The sequence below is a fragment of the Brachyistius frenatus genome, unplaced genomic scaffold, assembly GCF_029030835.1.
Source record: "Brachyistius frenatus isolate BFR_SWC_R1_liver_20210118 unplaced genomic scaffold, ASM2903083v1 Contig_37, whole genome shotgun sequence".
Taxonomy (NCBI): domain Eukaryota; kingdom Metazoa; phylum Chordata; class Actinopteri; family Embiotocidae; genus Brachyistius; species Brachyistius frenatus.
Window position 1 is genome coordinate 2,136,309 of NW_027210636.1, and position 22,792 is coordinate 2,159,100.

General features: G+C 44.7%; 1 protein-coding gene across 2 annotated transcripts in view; it reads right to left on the minus strand.

Moving 5' to 3' along the window:
- atp2a2a (ATPase sarcoplasmic/endoplasmic reticulum Ca2+ transporting 2a) overlaps window positions 1-20,794 on the minus strand; it is a 31,686-nt gene extending 10,892 nt beyond the window's left edge. For both annotated transcript variants that reach the window (XM_069701609.1, XM_069701608.1), the window contains exons 1-8: window positions 20,204-20,794; window positions 18,329-18,346; window positions 18,158-18,240; window positions 14,906-15,010; window positions 12,255-12,393; window positions 3,508-3,588; window positions 2,269-2,354; window positions 1,558-2,022 (exon numbers count right to left, since the gene is read on the minus strand). In XM_069701609.1, coding sequence (XP_069557710.1) covers window positions 1,558-2,022; window positions 2,269-2,354; window positions 3,508-3,588; window positions 12,255-12,393; window positions 14,906-15,010; window positions 18,158-18,240; window positions 18,329-18,346; window positions 20,204-20,321 — 1,095 coding nt within the window. In that variant the 5' untranslated portion in view covers window positions 20,322-20,794. The remainder of the gene's footprint in view (window positions 1-1,557; window positions 2,023-2,268; window positions 2,355-3,507; window positions 3,589-12,254; window positions 12,394-14,905; window positions 15,011-18,157; window positions 18,241-18,328; window positions 18,347-20,203) is intronic.
- Window positions 20,795-22,792: the final 1,998 nt, after the last annotated feature.

Genomic DNA, 22,792 nt, shown 5'->3' on the forward strand with positions numbered 1-22,792 from the left:
TCAGCCGTTACACGTATGGCTCTCTGTGAGTCCCTGGAAATGATTATAGTAAAACCAGAATCACAAGGCTCTTTGATCACGGCCCGGGACAACGTGCAAACCCGAACAATAGAGAAACCTAAACAACCGTTTGATAAGAAAAAAAAAACTAAACTGTAAATTAAAGTCTCAGACTGTGCCAAAGTTTTGGAGAAAGCACTGCGCAGCCAACTAAAGAGGATTAAAGCTTAATAAATGTTGAAATGTCCTCTGTGTGGGACCAAGTAGCGTCGGGGTGCCACTCAGATAGAGAGAGAGAGAGAGAGAGAAAGAGAGAGAGAGAGAGAGAGAGAGAGAGAAAGGAAGTACAGGCTGGCTGCTTTGGTTTCGCAGCTCTGTGACGCAAGGTCAGTTATGCAACAGCAGCACTGCAAGTCATCCAACGGCTCAATGTAGATTAGAGGATCGGCAGCACGTTGCCGTCTTGTTGAATAACGTGGACACCCGATCACAAGAAGAAAGAAAAAAAAAAATAGAAAAGAAAAAAAAAAAAAAAAACCTGCACTCAGACGGTGTTTCTGCTGACGAATGTATTGGAAGTGACTCGCGCAGGCGAGAGTCTACAGCTGCTGTCACCTTATTCAAACACCGAGCAGCAAACAGGACAAAAGTACTGACGCCTCAACTTCTCAGCAATGCACCAAGAGAGCGTGTCTGTCAGTGTGTGTGTGTGTGTGTGTGTGTGTGTGTGTATACATGGTTTTATATTCCGGTGAGGACCAAAAATCGGAACACACACCAACCTGTTGGGACATTTGTCACCGTGGCGACCAGAATTGAGGTCCCCAGGGGGTCCAGACTGCTTTTTGAGGGCTAAAACCGAGCAGCGAGCCAGCGGCGACGTCACCCGTCGGTTTGTGGACGGCCGTTGTGAAAGCCTCGCGTTCGTGATTTTGGGCCGGCGCCATCTTTGCTAGTTCGGAGCGGTTTGGAGCAGGAAGTGACCATATTTGGGCGAGCTAAGGGTGGCGAGGGAGCGGGGGATCTGACTCGATCCGATTGGAAACCCGACGATAGTACGTCCCGCCCACCGATAGCCGTAGCCTGACTGCACCACGGGCCTGTCAATCAAACAGACACGCCCCCCACAAAAACACGGCTTTTTGAGGCTTATTTTCTAAATAACGACGGGATTTTATTCGCACAGACGGCCAGAGCACTAATCTGGAAGAGTGAATTCAGCGAATGACAAAAACTTGTGGAGAAATTTTATTGACTGGGAATTTTATGAGACCAGTTGAATGGGAGTCTAATGAGCCGGAGGCTTTTTGGAGACGACCTCTAGTGGCACCAGGTGGTATCGCAGCTTAAGTCACTTTCGCATCGGCCTTATTTTTCGGAGCCGGAAGCACTTACAGACACTTACATATACAGTCTATGGCTAAAACTTGGTTTTGGGGTTGAGGTTAGAATTAGGTTAAAGGTAAATGGCAATCGCCACGAGGATAGCGAAACAAACTTTGTGTGTGTGTGTGGGGGGGGGGGGGGGGGGGGGGGTTGTGTGTATGTGTGACTCACCCTGGAGACAGACATCTGGTTGGTGGTCAGGGTGCCGGTCTTGTCGGAGCAGATGACCGACGTGCAGCCCAGCGTCTCCACGGAGGGCAGGCTGCGGACGATGGCGTTCTTCTTGGCCATGCGGCGGGTGCCGAGCGCCAGGCAGGTGGTGATGACGGCGGGGAGGCCCTCGGGGATGGCGGCCACGGCCAGCGCCACGGCGATCTTGAAGTAGTAGACGGCGCCGCGGATCCAGGAGCCGCCATGGACGGGGTCGTTGAAGTGGCCGATGTTGATGAGCCACACGGCGATGCAGATGAGGGAGATGACCTTGGACAGCTGCTGGCCGAACTCGTCCAGCTTCTGCTGCAGGGGCGTCTTCTCCTGCTCCGTGGCCGCCATCTCGTCGCGGATCTTGCCGATTTCCGTGTTGACGCCGGTGGCCACCGCCACGCCCACGGCCTTCCCGGCTGCGATGTTGGTACCCTGAAATAACGCACGCGCACGGACGCACACACACACACACACACACACACACACACACACACACACACACACACACACACACACACACACACACACGTGTTGGCTGCAGTGCATCCGATAACATCGCAGCACATCTTCACATAAGCAGCAGGAGCCAGTTTTTCCAGGAAGGGGAGAGAAACTAAACAAACAAATGTCAGATGACATCAACAGGATGTGTGATAACCGGTGCCGGTTTTAGCTTACAGAGAAGAGCATGTTCTTCTTGTCTTGATTGACAGCCCGCGGGTCGGGCACAGGGTCGGTGTGTTTGATGACGGAGACGGATTCGCCTACGAAGACAACACAGGGTGTCGGGTTTAATCAGTCTGCAGACGATTTCGGGAACAAAGCGCGCACACACACACACACACACACACACACACACACACACACACACACACACACACACACACACACACACACACACACACACACACACACACACACACACAGTTTATCTCTGGAGATAAAAAAAAATCTGCAATCATTCATGCCGTTTCGACGACTTTTATTGTGAATGTTTCAATTCAGAAGCGAATGTGCAGATTGGGAACAGAACTGTGTCGTAACGGAGCTCTGGGCTCGAATCATCCGTTTCACCGTCAACCAGCTGGTTTGGTTCTTCAAACACAGGTGGACGATTGATCCATTCATCTTACATAACTTTCTTCTGTTCAACAGGGTGACGTCTGTGTGTGTGTGTCAGTTACTAATAGCAACCAAAACTTAATTTAAGAAAGGAGTGGCCATTATTTTAAGCAAATTCATCAATCTTTATCTTACTTAAAGGGCTGAGTGGTGATATTTAAGGTTGTGTGACAACAGTTAGCCTCATCGTCCATTCTTCTAAAGAGATAACTGACATCTGTCTTTCCTCAAAGCTTTAAAATATGGGGCTTATCGTTTATTAGAATAATGGGGATGCATTCAAAGATTAAAATGTGTGCAGCGAAATGCAAGATCGCCTTAGGTCGGTGGTAAAATAATAATAATGATAATGATAATACAGTATGTATCAACAAGGTACATCATAAAAAATAAATGATAATACACTATAGGTGCAAAGAAAATGATTAGTGTGCAACAATGATGATAAGAACAACCATAAAAATAAATAAATAAATAATAATAATAAAAAGATAGATTCAAAGACAATAAAATGTCCATAAGTTTGTGATGTCACAAACTTACACTCCTGTTTTTAAGTCTTTTCCTCCAGTTACAGTGTGACTGATTCATAAATATCAAAATTCAAAAGTGCAAGCCCGATCCAGGAGGTTTACATAAAGCACAAAGGATGACATTTTACAGTTAAAATCTATTTCAAATAAACCATTGAAGTCAGGATAAAATTAGAGTCTAATTGATTTTTTTTTTTTTTTTTTTAATAAAAAAAAGAAAATGGCACATGAAAAGAAACTGATAAGATCAGACGCGTCTCACCGGTTAGGATGGACTGATCAATCCTCAGCGTCGTTGATTTGATCGAGCAGATGCGAATGTCGGCCGGCACTTTGTCTCCAACTGCAAACACACACACAGAAAATACAAAAATCAGGAGCACGAACACGGGAAGATCTTCTGGAAAATTATTTGAATGCTTTTTAAACTTTACACATTCATAAGAAACACTGCAACTTAAGAAACTTATGTAAAACATGCCAATATCTATTTTTGTTATGTAACATTTTCTTTATCGATATACCGATGACAATTTTTTTTTTGCATTCGTACTTTTAAAACAAACTTGAGACGGAAATCTCATTTTAAAAACGGTCACGATATGGTTTATGATGTCAGAATGGCTTTTTACATCCCGTGAAAAACCCTCCGCCAGCGCTGGAGTTCGCATGCTTTCCTGGTACCGTAGACCGCTGCATGTGTGTGTGTGTGTGTGTGTGTGTGTGTTGGCAGTAACTCTGCATTAAAGTCAACTGATTAAGCCACAGCAACAGCAAAAGCAGTGCTGCCACCGTTCTGAAAAGAAAGAAGAAAAGAAAAGAGCAGGAGACCCAAAGAAAAGGAGGAAGTGAAGGACTTGTGAGCCATAAAAAGGCCCGTCTCAAAGGAAAAGGCCAATTTGGGTACATTGGAATTGCAGTGACCCAATTCTTCCTAATGGTACATAAAGGTGCTGTGAAACTAGGGGAACGGCTCAGGGTATATGGCACAGTTCGGCGGGTGCAGTCTACATATAGGCCTACTTTAGTTTAAAAAAAATTAAATTTGTGTCAAGATCGTTACGGAAAAAAACCCTCCAAGAATACGGCGTAGTAGTCGGACTTCAGGAAACCGAGGCGGGGTCTGCCAAACATCTGAGAATCCAACAAAACATCGGGACAAAGCTGAAGAAGAGAAAAAAAAAAAAACTCAGAAAAAAATTAATAAATAAACAAATAAAGGTTTGATTAAAACGCACCGGTGTCCATTTTGAGGGAGACATGAACCGTAATCGATACCACAGAGGGCCACGAGGTGCTGGCTCCAAAAAGACTCTGGTTCCACAGACTTTAACTTTTTTTTTGTGTGAAATAAAAACGTAAATACGTTGTTTCCGAGTCAATTTGGTGTAATTCGATAAAGTCACGCCTATTTATTAGAGGGGGCGGGTCTGTTTGATTGACAGTCCTGCTGTGCATTCAGGTGGGCGGGGCATAGTGTCCTAAGGGCTTCCAATCAGATCGCGTCGAATCCACCGCTCGCTCCTCCCCCAGCTCGTCCAAATATGGTCACTTCCTGCTCCAAACCAACGGGTGGTTGCTGCTTGGTTTTGACCAAATCTCGTCATATAAAATAATCGGCGGTATGTAATATACGTACAGATGTTTTCCTCATAGACATTTGTGTGTCTCGTGTTGCGGCCTTAACCTCCACATCCTATGTGCACACTGAGTGTACGATCCCCATCTCACTGCGAGACTTTTTTTGTTGGTTTTTTTTGCATATTTTAAGGAGAAATGAATGGAAGAAATTTACAGGATTAACCTCAGCTGCACCGCAGGAACAAAAGCGCTAAATGTTTTGTTTTTTCTTGGAAGCCACACCCCCCCACAAAAAAAAAAAAAGAAAAAAAAAGAAAAAAGCATGCTCGATGGCTGTGTAACACTTCCTGCGCTCGGGTCATTACTTTGGAAGAAATACGACCTCTGAGGCAGCGCCGAGCCAAGAAACACGCGGAGACGGATCGGCCTGTGGCGGCGGTGCTCGCTGACGCTCGGCTTGCGAGGACTCGGTGAGACGTAGCTGTCCCCGAGGCCGTGTTACTCTGCAGGCCTGCTCTCTGATGAAGCGTGTGTGTATATCATCTGTCCCTTTGTGTCAACATCCTACTTGGTAGCGGTCCAACGCAGCTCCGCAGGCACGGACGCTTTTTCACCTCCGGGCTTGCCAGCGGAGTCGTACGCGCCGCACAAATTTCAGAGTGGCAAAAGCTCGGGGAGCCGGCGATCCGTTGGGACCCGATACGACTCCCACAGGGGCCCTTTAAAGAAACAGCCCTTTAAACCAGAGCGCGAGGTGGTGACTGAAAACCGAGAGTGCCCAGCTTTTGACTGGCATCCGCACCTGCTGTATTATGTGTTGCGGCAGGAACGGGCCTCCTCGGGGGCCCGGCCACGGGTCCGGGAGGCTACATGTGCTGATGGCAGCTGAACAAAAGACTGACCTCCTGTCATGCCGAGTGGCCCGTTTCAGAGCCGTCAACGGGCTAAGCCTCTCAGATGCTTTCCAAAACATCTCTGATCAACCTGCCAGCTGCATTTACACGAGCGCATTTCTGACTATACTTTGTCCAAATTTAATGTGGTCATACACATCTGAAAAGTAAAGCTATGTGGAAGCGCCTTCAAGTGCAATACCACTGAGGGCCACTAGGGGCTGGCTCCAAAAAAATAAAAACTACCACTCAAACAGACTCCCATTCAGAAAACATCAACTTTGCTCATGAAATACAAAGTGAACAATTTTTCTCTGTTTTTATTTTTATTTTTTTATGATTTGATTGACATGCCCAGGGTGCAGCCAGGTTTCCGGAAAAAAGTGGGCGGGGCATAGTGTCTTCGGGTTCTCATTCAGACCCAGCCCTCACGCCTCACCAGTTTGTCCAAATATACAGTTCGTTCGAAGACACATACGAACATACTACCCCAACAGTATGTCCCAGTACACAGTATGTTAAATGTAGTATGCCAAAGAGGAAGATGCATCACATCAGCATGTATGCATGCTGCATGCAACAGTACATACTTTGTGCGGGGAGCTGCGGTACGTACTGAAAGTAAAAAGTAATCCGGGACGCAGCTAAAGTCACTTCTGGCTCCGAAAAGACCGAGAAGACGATGACGGCCAACAAAATGTCAGACTGGAGGCTTCACACAAACCGATAGCTCAACGCATCGGCATCTAAAACCGATTAAATACGAACCTTTCACTGCTGCTGCTTCTTCTTTGTGTAAAGTAACTGCTTTTATTAGAGAATTGACTGAATGTGACCAATGGAGGGAAAATAAATGGAGGGAAATAAAAGCAAGAACATAATAATTGACAACGTTGTTTCTGCAACTATGTTGTATAAGTTCATTATAATGTGTACACACACACACACACACACACACACACACACACACACACACACACACACACACACACACACACACACACACACACACACACACACACACACACACAGTAGGTAAAAACTCTGCAGAAACTATTCAGGGTCTTTTTTTTTTTTTTTTTTTTTTTTTGCCAGCTTTATCAGCTCACAGTCACCAGAGAGTTTCATATTTTTTTTTAATTTTTTTTTTACCAGCAAACAAGAGCAGATAAGTTATGTTTAGTTAGCAGTTGGCTGCTGGGAGAGATAATCAATATTTACCAACGGCAGACTTGTTTTTCGGCTTCCTGCTGCTGCGTTGTCACAGACGCGACGGCGTGTCGGCTGATCTGGATTCATTGCTCACCTCTGACCTCAAGTTTTTTTTTTTTTTTTACTTTGTCTGGTGTGAATCTTAAGCAGCCGCAGCAGCAGACTGGGACTCTGCATGGCATGTCTCTGTTGTCACGGTAACCAAACTTGTCCCAGGTCTGGGAGCACTAAAGAAGACTCCTGCCAAAGATTAACTGAGGGTTCAGTCGACCGCGGTACAAAATTTACGCACACGTTGGTGCGACGCATGTAATTCTAAACAGGTTTAGTTAGTTTGTTTGTTTGTTTGTTTGTTTTAAGTGTTATTTACTGCTCATGTATCTCGTTTTAATTCTGTCGGATGTTGAGCTGCACCTTTGTCGACTTTTGCACGTTTTGTATAAGATTAACAGGATTACACCGCTCTTACAGATCCAAATCTCCACACAAACGTCCCCCGCCCCACCACGGCCGACACCTAAATGCTGCGATCGCGTTCGGGACCTCAACTTTTGGACAAAAGACAATATCTAACTTTTGCTTTTGCCGTCAAAAGCGGAAAAAAACCCAATGATCCGTTGCGATCTCACATTAATCAAAGGGGCCGTGTGCAAACAGCGGGTCGGAGGTGCGACATTCTCCTCGTGTCTCCGGGTCAACCCTTTCAACCGGTGGCTCCTCATTTTAAGCCTTCAACCGGGTTAAAGTCTCACCATCTGCAGACAAAAGACGGCCGAGCACCGATTCCCAGCAGCCACTGCGGTGTGACTCCGGGCTCTGAACGAGGCTCTCGCAGTGTTTCTGAATAGCAGAAATAAAACAAGAAGTCAGCCGCAGTGATGGAGCGTCGCTGCTGCCACGCTTGACAATTTGTACGAGGTAACGCGCAACTTATTCACGCATCCTTTCCATGCGTGTTTTCTGTCCGGCCGGCATTCGGCCCTCTCTGTTCGGTTTGAGTGAAAACCTCCTGCGAACCCTCTGTACATGTTAAGTTTCTGCCCCTCCTCCCCTCCCGGGTCGGCGATTTGAGACCATTTCTCATTCGGGGAGCCTTCGCCAAAAGACAGACAGCGTCTCCGTGACGACGGATGCTTGCCAGACCACATTAAATGCCACATACTATCCGCGGCGTGTGGAATCTGGTGGCGGAGGGCGCTGATGGGCGCTGGCGGGCCGGGTCGCTGTGCATTGAGCACGCCGGGGAGGATCGGTTATCCACGAAAAGCGCTTCCCTATAAGGTCATCTCTCTCCAGCACAATAGGAGCAGATGAGAGACACTTCCCCCCCTCCTCCCCCATCCTCCCCCCCCCTCCCCTGTCACTGCCAGACTCCACAACTTCACAGGCAGCAGAGAACAAATGCACAGAGCTCTGCTGCTCGGTGAAAAAAGGGCCAGCATCCAAATCTGCGACCCCCCCCCCTGACACCAGACTCTAAACTGGCAGCGTACAGTGTGTGTGTGTGTGTGTGTGTGTGTGTGTGTGTGTGTGTGTGTGTGTGTGTGTGTGTGTTAAAACCAGTTGGGTGAAGTCCACATGCTGCCAGACAACATCGTTCTCAGGGCTTAGTAAAGAGGGACAAGACAAGGTTTTAGTTTTAGGATTAGCATCCTGAAGTTAGTTCATCTCTAGATTATAGTGAATGCTCGATTAATCATTATTGATCATATTGATTTGATGAGCTTGCAATCTGAGCTATTCAGGTATGATTTGAATGTTAGCGACATCCTCTCTGGAGTAAATTAAGGTTAGTTTGGACGTACCATGATGTCGTTAATGATGATATTGTTATTACATTTTTTTTAATATATAATAGATCAAATTCATATTGTGAAAATGGCAATATTCCGACTTCTTGATGTAGTGACCTCACACGACATACTTAAGTACATAACTTGCGCACAGAAACAATTCTGGATAAAAATTGGTTGGTGAGCGGCAGTTTTCGGGCATTTTGGCCGTCGCCATCTTTTTTTTTTTTTTTTTTGGAGCCGGAAGTGACCATATTTGGACAAACTGGGGAGAAGCGAGCGGTTGATCGAGAAGACTACGCCCCCCCACCTGACTGCACCACAGCTGTGTCAATCAAACCAAACACGCCTCTCTTTGAGGCCTGATATCTAATTGGTTATTGAATCATTTTCCAAAGGATCACCAGAACACTGATCAGAAGGAGGGATTTGATCTCATATAACCATGATGACTTGCTGCTTTCTGAATGGTATTCTATGGAGCCAAAGGTTGGTTTTTTTTGGGGGGGGGGGTTTCTGGAGGCAGCCCCTAGTGGCCATCGGTGGTATTGCACTTTACAGCACTTCTGCATCAGCTTCACTTTCCAAACTCGGGGACTACATTCATTTATATACGCACAGTCGGCGACTTCAGGAGAGTAGAAAAGTGGAAAACATCAGATGAGCAACAAATCAGAGTTAGTTTATAGTGAATCTTTACAGGCAGACTGTCACATTAATGATGCTCAATAAAACTGTAACACTGTTGGAAGTCTATGTTCTTGAAATTTGATGCTCAAATATTTTTCTGTATTTCGTCATATTGTCAACAATATCGTTCCTAGCAGAAATACCCTGATATGATTATCGGCCTTCACCTACACTGACAACACCCCCCCCCCCACACACCCTCGTGACCCCCAGACCTTAGAGAAAAGACCATCACAGCCGACGTCAGCCCTAAAATTTTGACAACGCCAAAAGTGCAAAGAGCGTATGAATCTAAAAAAAATAAATGCATTAGGCCGAATGTTATTTTCACGAGCTTTGACCAAATTTCGGCGAGCAGCGAGTCTGACGAGGCGATCGGGCGCGAGTAGGAGGCAGCGCTCGCAACACACACAGCGGCACCGCGACGGATCGGCTGCAGGTTACAGAGGGTTCGTCTCCGCGTCCTCAACCTCAGCAACAGCGAGCCGCCCCGGCCGGCATCTGCGTCATCCCACTCCTCCTCTGCATGACTTTAGAGCTTCAGGAAAATATTATTCATAAAAAAAAAATTTAAAAAAAAGAGAGAGAGAAAAAAAAGGGGGGGGGGGGCTGACAGGACGCATTTTAAAAAGATATTTGGAGGATTTGGGAAAGTAAAGCAGAGCTGATGACCTTCTCCCCACTGCAGGATGAAACATCCCTCTTTTGCTGCCTGATTTTTAATTTTTTTTAAAATAAGCCTCAAGCTGCTAACAGCAAAGCCTTCGGCTTCCCTCATGAAGGGTTTTTAAATAACGAGGTCTCTAATATGCGAGAGGAGAGTGCGTCTGACTCACACGTTTCTCTTTAAACCAGAGCCAAATATTTAAGCCCTCCGAGCTCGGCTCCTTTTTTTTTTTTTTTTGCAGCATGATTAAAATGTCATGATTAGCGCCGACCACCAAAAAGTAAATTATAAATATATATAAGCATATCCAACTGGAAGAACAGCAGACGTTTTTTTGTTTGTTTTTATCTCTGCACACTCCTGCTTCGTTTGCCCTTGACAAGGTGACTCGGGAGCCCCCCCACGCCGAACACACACTGTCCTTCGTCATCCGCTGGAGGAGCAGGACGGGAGGGGCGTGCACGGGGCGGGACCAGACACCTGTCATCTTCACGACCGTCACCGCCTCTATAAATACAGCGTCCCGTAATCTAAACAGCCCACGACAGCTATAAATAAAACCCACCAGTATGCAGAGGAAAAAAAAAAAAAAACAGACAAAAGAAAAACGACGCATCACTCGAGAGAGATAACGCGAGTGTTTGGAAGGACTCGGAGACATTCCTCGACGCGCTCGTCTCCGCGTTCGTCCCTCCGTCGGACCGTACGAGGAGGCGATCAGAAGGTTCGCGGGCTTTTCCTGTTGCGCATTAATGAAGCGCAGCGCTGTGATGGCGAAGCTCCGACCTTTTGTGCTTAAGCATCCTCAGTTACGTTGCTTAACCAACATCCGCGCCCGAGTTTGCACACGTTTTTCTTTCGGACCACCGACAACATTTGGGATTTCATCGCGGACCAGAAACATCTAATTTAGTGTGCAATTTTTTTTTTGGTGGTGTGGAGCTGCGATTGTGTCGTTATGATCGGGGCAGTTGCTTTGTTATGTTGAAATACGTTAAGAAAAATAATTACAATTTGAAATGCCATCGCGCCACAATTCAGGTTCGCTTGCACTGAATGTTTTTTTCTTCTTCTCTCAGACGCCCTCGAAGCGTCCCGGTAGAAGTCGGTGTTGACGGTCTGACGAATCCCCGGTGCACAACCCCCGCCGGGGTCAAAGAAAAGCCACCTGGTTGATCCCGACGCGCCACAAATGCCTCTTAACGCACCTCGCCGTAGACTTTCTGAAGCATTTCAAGAGCTCTCTGTTGCCGAATTCTCGAGTTTTCCCGACTCAGGTGTTGATGTCGAGCAACTCTGAATACTAACACACAAAAGGTTATAGCTTCCCCCTGCTCTCTGAACTTTTTGATCACCTCTAGTGTGTGTGTGTGTGTGTGTGTGTGTCGACAGGGGAACAGCACTCTTCACATCAAAGCTTTACATCCTGAGGTTTTTTTTTCTTCTGCTGCTGAAATGTGCCGAACGCACCTCAACAGCGTGAATCACTCCGGCGCTGTCGAGGATGCAGGAGAAGTGGTTACTAACACACACACACACACACACACACACACACACACACACACACACACACACACACACACACACACACACACACACACACACACACACACACACACACACTGAATTAAGAGGGCCCAAATAACATTGCCTCCCAGCCCTTTGAGACGGCGGGTTAATAGGAGCATCTCAAAATACATCTGTCTTCCAGGGTGAGTCACCTCTGCAGCGGCACTTGGGGACGGGGGGGGGGGGGACGGGGAGGGGGACGGGGGGGGGTTTGAGCTCGAGCTAAAATGATGTACCTGGACTCATATGATCTGTCCAGAGTGGAATCTACCTGAGGCAGAGCCGAGCACATGCAGAGGACTATCATATGAAAAAACACCAGATCTCTTATTTAATCTCCCGAAAAAAAAAATAAAAAAAAAAAAAAAAATGCTGCACGGAAAAAACACGTTCTTTCACAACGCAACAAAAACATTGTTGATAAAAGCTGCCGAGGCATTAAATTGACGATTTTCTCTGGATTTCAAGGTTTAGTCTGATCTCACTCGTGATGTTCGAGAGAGAGAGAGAGAGAGAGAGAGAGAGAGAGAGAGAGGTGTACAAATTAAGCTTTTCCATCTACGACGGTGTAACAGCAGCGGGAGGTTAAACCGCGTCCACCTACCGGCGACCTCCACGATGTCTCCGGGCACGATGTCTCTGGCCTTGATCCTCTGCACGGTTTTCCTGTCCTGCCGGTACACTTTGCCCATCTCGGGCTCGTACTCCTTCAGCGCCTCGATGGCATCCTCAGCGTTGCGTTCCTGGCGAGGAGAACAGGAGTCAAATGTTTAAACTCGCTCGACTTTCACGTACTGAAACTAAAATTCCAGGACCGAAAATTATGGGAGGAAACAGTCCGACTTTGAGCCACGTTATTGGATTTCCGGCTTTATTTACACACTTTTAAACATGATGAATAAATGAACATAAAAACATTCAGTTTTATCTCTTCTCGTCCTTTATTAAAACCTTTTAACCACTCATTTTTTGTCACTGTCTTTCTTTGTACTTTGTGGGTTTCCTTTCTGCTGCTCTGCATCACATGGTGTAACACCGTGTAGTCATTTGTTGAGGGAGAAAAGTAGGAGCGCTCGTTTCGAAGTAGCCGACGTCCCGGATGAAATCGAGATTCTGCAGCCCCTAAAATCAATAGTTGTTTTTAACAAATGCTGCATCTGGCTTTTTCTGTCGTCTACTCAATCAAGCTTTGTTTTGCAGCCAAAGCCTCTTGAAATTTGGATTTTTTTTTTCTTTTCCTGCATGTTTTGCTTTCGTTAGCAGCTGCAGGAAAAAAAAAAAAAAAAGTCTTGACTGACGTGATTGTTGAAGAGCGTGAAGAGGATAAAAGCCTTCAGGAAACACGTGTTAAATAACTCCAAATAGACCAAAAAAAAAAAAAAAAAAAATACGTCATGGAAAATAAACAGCAGCTGAAAATCTAAACATGCTCCAAACAAAACTCCCTGGAAATATGCTGACTCGCCATATCTGGATTAGACTTGTGTGTGAACCCTGCGGATGAAATCACACAACACGCAGCCGGTCGCTTCCCTTTGAAAAAAAAAAAAAAAAAAAAAAAGGCAAACGACTGTTACAAGCAGGATGTTTGTTCTCTCAGGGGACATGTACTTGTTAGAGTCACACCATTGACTGTCCTTTTTATTTTAGCCTCGGCGAGCAGCTTCACCCGTCGTCGGGCAGAAAAAAACCCGACATCACTCAAAATGGACCGCCCACACGGTTTTTAGATAAATAAATAAATACGGCCGCCTCGCATGTAAGAGACATACAGAGAGACTGCTGGCAGGCTTGTTTCCTTTCAATAGGAAGCGTTCTTTGAGACGAAAATAACTTGCAGTACACAGCGTTGATCTGAAACACCACTGAAGTCTTAACCAATGTTGAAAACCTCTCAGCAGGCTGCCGTGTTGATACAAAACACTGAATTAAACGAGTAGTAATAAGTAGTAAAGTACATTTATAGAAGTTTTATCAGCTCCATTTAGCTTCAACATTAGATCCATTACATCAGTAATGTTAGTATTTTAAGTTTAGATATACTTGTTGGCTTTTGTTTCTTCCAAATAGCGTACACTCACACATATATATATATATATATATATATATATATATATATATATAGTACTCTTACACGTTAGTACGCTTACTCGTCGAGTACTTTGATTTTGCGTCACCTCGTTCTGCACTTATCGAAAAATAAGCGTGACATTCGAAAGCATCACCTGCCCACGTATCTGCCGGCTCTAATTATTATATATACACCCCTCCCCCCCTCCCCCAAAAAATAAATGTGTTTTCATGCCCCGTGTTCGACGCACACGATAAAAACACTGATGGCTTTTGTCCATCAGCGGTTCGGTGGTACTTCGTGAAAAATAAAACCCTTTTTGTGAGGTGTTGAGCAACAGCTGCTCTGCACGTAAACGCTTTAAATGTCGGCGTCTTACTTTAGCTTTTATTATTTTCTTCTTGCTGCATGTTTCCGCTCTTTTTATTCTTCGCACTTCTAAAGCGTGTCGGAGCCATGTTGCTCGGTGATTCTCCGCTTTTCAAATATTGATTGATTTATTTATAGATACTTATCTCCCTAATCTTTGTGTGTTTTCATTGCTCGTTTCTTCTTATGATCAAGTTGATCTGACTGTTTGAACTCTTTTTGATTAGGTTAACCTCTGTTGTGTAAACCTGACTTTAATTCTTCCCTCTTCAAGTTGAAACAAACCGTGTGAACGTTTCAGAAACTCATTTGGATTAAACTGCACTGATGAATCTGATAATATTATTGTATTTATTAGAAGTCTGTTGGATTGAGGTGTAGCCGACACATCAGTATCTCCGCTTCCAGTTCTGATGCAGGATTTAAAGTCCCGGTCCTAAAAGTGGCTCAGATGTAACTCAACACCTTTCCTGCACTTGTCTGAACTTTGCCTTCATTCAGTGTACGTATATGTAAATAGGTGCAAATAAGATGCAAACAGCTCCGCCTCCTTCTCCGCCCGACTTCACCTTCGCTGCTGTTGGCTTTATTAATCGCTCATGATATTTCTTCCAGCGTGTTAACGAGGTTAAAAACTTCCCTCCCCAACTCCACTATACGAGTCACACTGTGTGTCCCGGGTACAATCAACAAAGTTAAAAGTATTTTTTTTATTAATTTTTTTGAAGTTCTGTTTAACAAAATGTGATTATTCTAACATTCAGATGTATTTTAAAGATAGAGAAGAGGTTTAAATGCAGGGGACTCCTCCTCACCTGCCAGACTCCCACGATGGCGTTCGCTATGAGAATGAGTAAAATTACAAACGGCTCCACGAACGCTGTGATGGTTTCTTCTCCCTCCTCAAACCAGGCCAGGACCTGCAAACAGCACGGGGGAAATAAGGGCGTTATTCATTACAGATGTTTCAACAGAACGCGATTGCAGATTACTGCGATGAGAATTTAAAAAAAAATAAATAAATAAATACTGGAAAGTCCCTGCTGCGATAGATTGCTGTCATGCTGTAAAGGTACAAATCATTCTTTTAATTTGAACTAGTCTGGTTTTTAATCTTTTGATGCAGTGTTTGATATCGTTTGTCAGATGCCACAATCATGACATCAAGTCCACAATTCGTATTATGAAGAAAAAAAAATAGTTATTTATATACGCGTGATAACTGGAGCCATTCGATATAATCAGCCAATCACAGCTTGATTAAGCGCTGATTTTATAACTTCTTTTTTTATATATATGTATATATATATATATATATATATATATAGAACATAATGCAGAAAAGAAAAGAGGCTTGGAGTAAATTAGAAATACTTTTGTTGTTGTTTATATTTATTAAATTCCCTGCAAAGTTGTGTTCCAGTGCAGTGATGCGAGTGCGTGATCAGTAAACTGGAAAATATCCCGACTCCATTGCATATCTTTGTGAGTCAAAAGTGTTTGATAACCAACTTTTAGAGACCATTGCAAAAAAATTTGTTCATATATACACTGAATATTAGCCGAGATATATATATATATATATATTTACTTCGTCATAGAGGTCCAGTAAAGTCCAGTGTGCGTCAGGCTCTGGTTTCAATAAACGACCACTTGTGGAGGGAACACTAGTGATGCATTTATTCCACTCACTGAAGGAGAAACTGTCCTCCTGTGGATATTTGTAACTATTGATTTTTTTTTTCTTTTTTAATTGCAGAGCCCAGCTGAGCATTTTCATTCAGCGATGCAAACGTAGTCACATTAACGCTGCCAGACCTCCACCGAGTTAAACAGGTTGAAATCCCCATCACACAAACACCAAAGAGAAGCGGCCTCAACGCCGCCAGGGAGAGAAATAAATGACAGTATCTCGACCTGGAGTCTCGTTTTGGCTTCGTGTTCCTGAGAAAATTGCCCTAAAATTATCCCGCGGCGCAATTAGTTGATCTCCACAAGTTGATCATGAAGCGATCGACCTGGGCGAGAGCGAGTATCTGACTGCGGCGGAGGCCAAAGACATTTTTGAATGGCATAACTCGAATGGCGAGCGTACCTCTTAACAGCCGTGTCGATACGGGAGCGCGGGGCTCGCTGTACCGACTCTACTTCAGTACTCGGCAGAGATTTACATCTCGCACTCGCCCGAAAGTTAAAAAAAAAACAACAACAACAACAAAAAACACACACAACCTCTTTAAATGTGGTTTAATGTCAGTCGTCTCGTCAGTTAACGGATTAGTTATCGACATCATAAACGGACAGAAACATGTTCGTTCTCAGAGCTGAAGGTGGCTTTTTTTTAAATTTTATTTCAATAGATGTTGTTTTGGATCAATAAACCGTTTAAAACCCAAATATATTGTGTTTACGATGATATCAGAACAGAGGCAGTGATTGTGCTTCCAGGAGGACTTCAACTATTAATTACCAAAATAATTGGCAATTACTTCCCTGTCGATCAACTGATTGATTAACTGAATAGCTGTTTCAGCTCCTTCAAGCAGAGGATAAAAACATTTATCGCACTTAAATCTTATAAAATGCTGCGTTTTAAAATCAGATTCATCATTTACAAAAGGTTAAAAACTGGATTTTTATTAAAAAGGGAGTCTTTAAAATGATATTTCTCTTTTTCCATTTGTCGTAGTAAAAATCAAAGAAAGCCAGAAAACGTATCATCGTGCTGAATGAAATGTGATTTGCGAAACATGAATTGAGGGGCGTTTGTGCTTAATGAGGAGTTAAATAACTCATTATTGAAGTAATTGGCAATCGCTTCTCTGTCAATCAACTGTTTTTACCGTTAAGATGCAAAAGTTTTTATACATCCTATAGCACTTTAAATCGCATAAAAATACAGAATTTGAATGCTGGTCTTTAAAAACTGTTCTGACACCAAACAAAAACAAAAAATCTATGAAAACCTTTTGAGGTTTTTTTTTGTGTGTTTTTTTTTTAGATTCGGTTTTGTGAAGCTGCCGCAGTCGTTACCTCGATGGAGCTTTAATGGTTGCGCTTCCAAACTGGGTATTACAGCACATTACATTTACAGTGTGTGTGTGTGTGTGTGTGTGTGTGTGTGTGTGTGTGTGTGTGTGTGTGTGTGTGTGTATTAGTCTGATAGAGAGGCCGTCCCACTGAGGGCTGAGGGGCCCAAATTTGGTCTTGAGTGGTGCTCTGTCTGTTCCTCTGTCAGACAGCAGCCGCTGACACCTCTGTATCACCTGACTGGGCACCACACACACACACACACACACACACACACACACACAATCACACAATCACACACAATCACAAAGAGGGAGCCTCACTTATCAAAATGTTCCTCCGCCATCTGTTAACCTCGTGTGCAGTCGCTTCTAACAATGTGAAAAAAGTTGCACAAATGAGTCATGCAACGCGAAAAACTTCCAAACCACTTTAAAAAAAAAGCTAAAAAAACAAACAAACTCGTCCATTGTGCTTAATTTGAATAAAACAAACTATTTAAGTGTAAGAAATGATACATAAAAGCTTCTTATTTTCGCATTTCTTAATATCACCGAATACTTGGCGTAAACGCTCCTTTAAATGTCTCCGTCGGATCGCGCCCGGGACCCGACACCGACGGCCGCCGTTACGTAACGCCGGTCCACTCTCAGACATTTCATCCGCGTGGCAGCGAAAGGCGCCGACTCGGATGTCTCGCTCGGCGCGAGGCGAGAGCAACCCGACGCCGCCGGAGCTGTCGGCACCGTTCCCCAGACGGGCCGCGGAAGCACTTCCTCGGCCGATTTAGCGCCCGGGCCGAAGACGTTCCAACACCTCGGCACTATGCGCTGCACAAACAACGCGGCGTGCGCACCGGGCTCAACGCGTAATCCCATCTGCAGTTCGGGAACTTGGCGTAAACACTCCCGAGGTGGGAAGACACCACGTGACGGATGTGACGAGTCGCCGTGTTGTTGTTGTTGTTGGGTTTTTTTTGGGACGCAGCAACCAGACGGGGAAAAAAAAAAAAAAAGTAAACGTTGTCGTATACTTACAAAAGATATGCACGCAGCCAGCAGCAGGATTCGAACAAGTAAGTCTTCAAACTGTTCCAGGACGAGCTCCCATAAAGATTTCCCTGCAGAGAGAGAAGTCAGTAAGAAACAATCCATCACCGAAACTCCTCATCGTACAAGATAAGAGCAACGAGAGGCGGCGGTGATTACCTTCCTCGGCAGGTAACTCTGAGAGGTGAGATGTGGGAGTCGATCCGGGAGACCAGAAGAAAAAGAAAGAGAAGGTAAGTGGTGGGTAAATGCAGTTTTCTTTTTGTTTTTTTTAAACCAGATGGAGACGTTCTCGGTTCTTCGAGAAGGAAACCGACTCCTGAACGAGAGGAGCTCGGTATGTTCTGGGAGTCTGAGGAGCGTTACCGTGGCGGCGGATCAAATCTCAGACAAACACAAATTAGGTGTCAAAAAAACCTCCAGGAATATTCTCAGTTGCGCGTCAGATTTTTCGTCATGGATATTCTGTCTTTTTACAGTGATAGAGCAGGAATGTGTGTGTGTGTGTGTGTGTGTGTGTGTGTGTGTGTGTGTGTGTGTGTGTGTGTGTGTGTTTGTGTGTGTGGCTGTAAAATCCCAAATAAAACCCAACCTTTTAATGCTTTTTTTTTTTTTTTTTAAAGCTCCCACTCTGTACACGTCAAGTTTGCAGGCTTCAGTGCACAACAGGAAGAAAAAAAAAAATAATAATTTATTTTAAAAAAAGACTCCAAAGGTCAAAGTGACTAAAAGGGACGTGCCCTCGGCTGACCTCCACCAGGTGATATAAATATATAAAACAGCCGTTTTAAGCCGATGACAATTGAGATTAACTCGGACGGGTAAAGTGACTCCGGCGACCTCGTGGCCGCCGTTCAGAGTTGACAGATCCCCCGAGGAACACATGGGGCTGATGTGTTGGGAGGAACATCCCACAAGGTTACCGCGATCCACAATGACACCACGGTTCGACGGTGTCACCATATTTTACGACCGCCGTAAACTGATGCGCAGGTCAGTTTGGAGATTTTAGCCTATTTTTGTCCTCCGTAACACGTTTTCTGTCCGACTAGTGGAAAGAAAAAACACCCGAAATACACAGTTGGGTGTTTATTTGACTAGATTTCTCCTTAATACACCAAAATAAATTGAATTACACACTAGAAATATATTCTGTGTTGTTTATTATATCAATTTGATTAGATATCGTGTTTGAATTGGGCTTTGCAGTTAAAAAAAAAAAAATATATATATATATATATATATATTTGAAGAATTGAGTAGCAGGTATATGCACCAAACTATCCAGATTCATTTCCACAATATTCTGAAGGTTTTGACGCTGTATATCGTTTACAGCACATTTAATTAATAAAAAGATGATAAAAATAGATTTTTTGTTTTGTTTTGTTTGATTAGCTGTTGACAGTATTTTCCTACAAAAACCTTTGACTGATGTGTTAACAAGTTGAAACCACAATTTTGAATGTGACTTTGCACAATTTTTTTGATTTCTAGTCTGGAAATGTATGCAAATTAGCGCCTATTTGATCAGATACCAGCTAATTTGCATATTTAAACATGCAAAACAAAAAAAAAAAAAATACTTGTAATACGAAACATTAGAATTGTCTCAATGAAGGTATTTAAATGTGGAAGTGTCATCCTGGCGAGCAGGTACAATTTTAACAGCCACACACCTGTACGGTCTCTTTTACCGTCACCTGTTAACACATGCAACGTTCACCTATGTCACACCACACACACACACACACACACACACACACACACGACACCTCCCTCTACGTCACGATTAATTGGTTACTAATGTAACCAGATGGGAAACCCTCGAGGTCACCGGTGATGACGTCAGCCACTTTATGGAGCCAGGTAACACCGACCAGCCGGCCGCCGCCGCCGCTGTTGACTTTCAGCCCACATCTGGAGCCCACGCTGCCGACCGCAACGTGTTCAAACCGGGGCTCCTTCACAGCAGCGGCGGCGGCGGCGGCGGCTCCTCCGAGGTGTAAAAAAAAAAAAAAAAAAGTGCCGTACCGTTTAGGCCCCACTTCTCCCGCTGCCGCTTCACCTCGTCCAGGGAAAGTCCGGTGCTCTCATTGACGCAGAAATAACTGTAAACTTCTTCCACACTCTTCGTGTGCGCGTTCTCCATGGCGGACAGGACAGTGCGGCTCCTTCCCACGCGGCTTCGCCCGAACGGACACCTCGGAAACTGCCGACACTTTGCGGCGGGAGAGAACGAGGAGTTTGCCCCGCGGGGAGATGAGCGTTCACGCCCGGAGAGCCCTGGCCGACAGTTGAGTCACTGGCCGCGGTGTTGCGCGTTCTCTCCCCCCCCCCTCGGCCCCTCTTCAGGTCGTCTTCACGCGGCAACGATGCGAGCCAACTTCCCCTTCTTCCCTGCGTGAATGGAGACGGGCTCCTCTCTGTAGCTCCGCGGGAAGGAAAAAAAAAAACGCCGGCGCAGTGTCCCGTGTTGAGGACTGCATTCACCCGGTCGGGTCCTCCTGTGTGCTGCGCTGCGCCGTGCCGTGCCGCGCTGCGCTATGCCGTGCCGTGCCGTTCCGTGCCTCACCGTGGCGCAGCTCTCTGTGGCTCCGCACGGCGCTGACAGTCTGGTCTTATCAAAGCGACTCACTGCTGCCCCTCTTCCCTGCGCTGCATGTGGACTCGTATCATTGGACGAACCGTGTCAGCTCCGTTCAAACCAGGGAGAGGCAGGAAAAAAAAAAAAAAAAAAAAAAAATAGCACAGGAAGTAACCAGGAAGCGAAAGGGTGCCACACCAGCCCCGAGCTGTTGGCTTCTATGTAAACCGCAGAGATGAGGTTGACTTTGCATTAATTTCATGGTGTCCTGCTGGTCGCCATGTTGTCCTCTGCAGGATCTGTGGGTTATTTTTCAATTAATTGATTTGCTGTTTGGTCTTTTAAAATGGCAGAAGTTGGTGAAAATTGAGCGAAAATGATGAGAATAGCATTTTTTTTTTTTTCCCTGTCAATCAGCCACTAATTGTTGCAGCTGGTCTCCTCAGTAGAGCTGCAATTAAGACATTTGTTTTACAATTAACACTTGAAATAATGAAGCCACTTGCAAATTACAAGGTAATAAACAAATTTAAAAGTCACATTTTTGTCTTTACTGAAGATTTCCTTCAGCTCCTTTGTCTTTTCTACCATAAAACTGCCCAAGAGAAGGAGCTTGGGTTAATAATAATAATTATTAACAAAAGTCTGTTATTTGTGGTGGCTGCTGCAGGTGGAGCTTAGTTTGAACTACTTAAGCATTCAGTGTTATATCCCGGGACTGTAGATAAACTTTGAGGGCCGTCTGGATGGTTACTGAGAGAGGAAAAAAGAAAAAGTTCTCTTTTAAAATAAAAATGTGTTTTTCCTTTAATCTCACATTTTTGCTGAGATATCAGATCATTTGAACTTTTATTCAAATGAAACCATGCGAGATGTTCAGAGGGGGAAAAAGCTGTCAGACGTCTGAAATGCGACCTCGACCCCACACTGCTTTAATCCTTAATAATATGTTGTACTTTAAAAAGCTTGTTAAATTATCCATTGTGTCAAATCTCCACCTTAAAAAAAAAACAACCAACGATTTACAAGTGAAGTAGAAAGACAATATTTCCCTCTGAAAAGTGGAAGTATAAAGTCGCAGTAGATGGAAAAGTATCTTCAAATTGTACCGCGGTACTTGAGTATCCTACGTCCACTGCTTCACTCTCCACCTCTGCTCCACCCAATGTTGTTTTACTGGATCTCTACTTCATTTACACTTGACAAGGGGCCCCCGTTGTTTCTTTGAAGGCAGACAGCTACGAGCAAAGACATCACCACCAAAAAAAAAAAACCAACAACCTCCAGATAGAAAGAAAGTCTTTCACAGATCCAGTAAATACAACCACACTGACCGTTTTGTCAAACGGCCAATTTGCCGTCGAGGCGCGAGGCCGGCGGCGTGTTTCTTCGGGACTGTTAACGTGTCTTAATAAGGCCCGCCAAGAAGCACAAGGTGCGGGAGCAATAATAAGGCAGCGCTGCCCGGTTGGACATCGAGCTGCCTTTTGCAATCCGCACTTAATCCGTTCGGCACAGGAGCCACGGACATCAGCTGTCGACAGCAGATTAGGTTTCCGCGAGAGGGAGGGCGAAACATGCGTGAAGACATTTGTTGGGAACATCATGAGGCACTTTAAAAAAAAAAAAAAAAAGAAGAAGTGTTAAAATGTGATCAAAGTCAGTATGAGAGTTTCTTCGGCCCCCGAATGTGGTTTAGTATTGATTTATGGGAGTAGAAGTTGGACGATTATATAGACATTGTTTGGACTGCAGCATATGTTGCTCCAAAACCTGTTTATATACTGGTCAGAAATAATTGTGCTTTTTTTTCCGCAGATGTGCGAGTTACTCATGCCGTGTGCACTAACGCACCTCCATACAAACACGGATGATGGCTTTTGAACTGTGCGCTGACAACAAGCTGGGTAGTCCATCTCCTCTTTATTCCAGAGGACACGGCATCCATACATCGATCCAACGGCTTTCGTAAGTGTTCCTGAGCCCGTGCAGTGATTTCCACCACAGAATCGTGGGCCGTTTTTAAGGTTCACCGG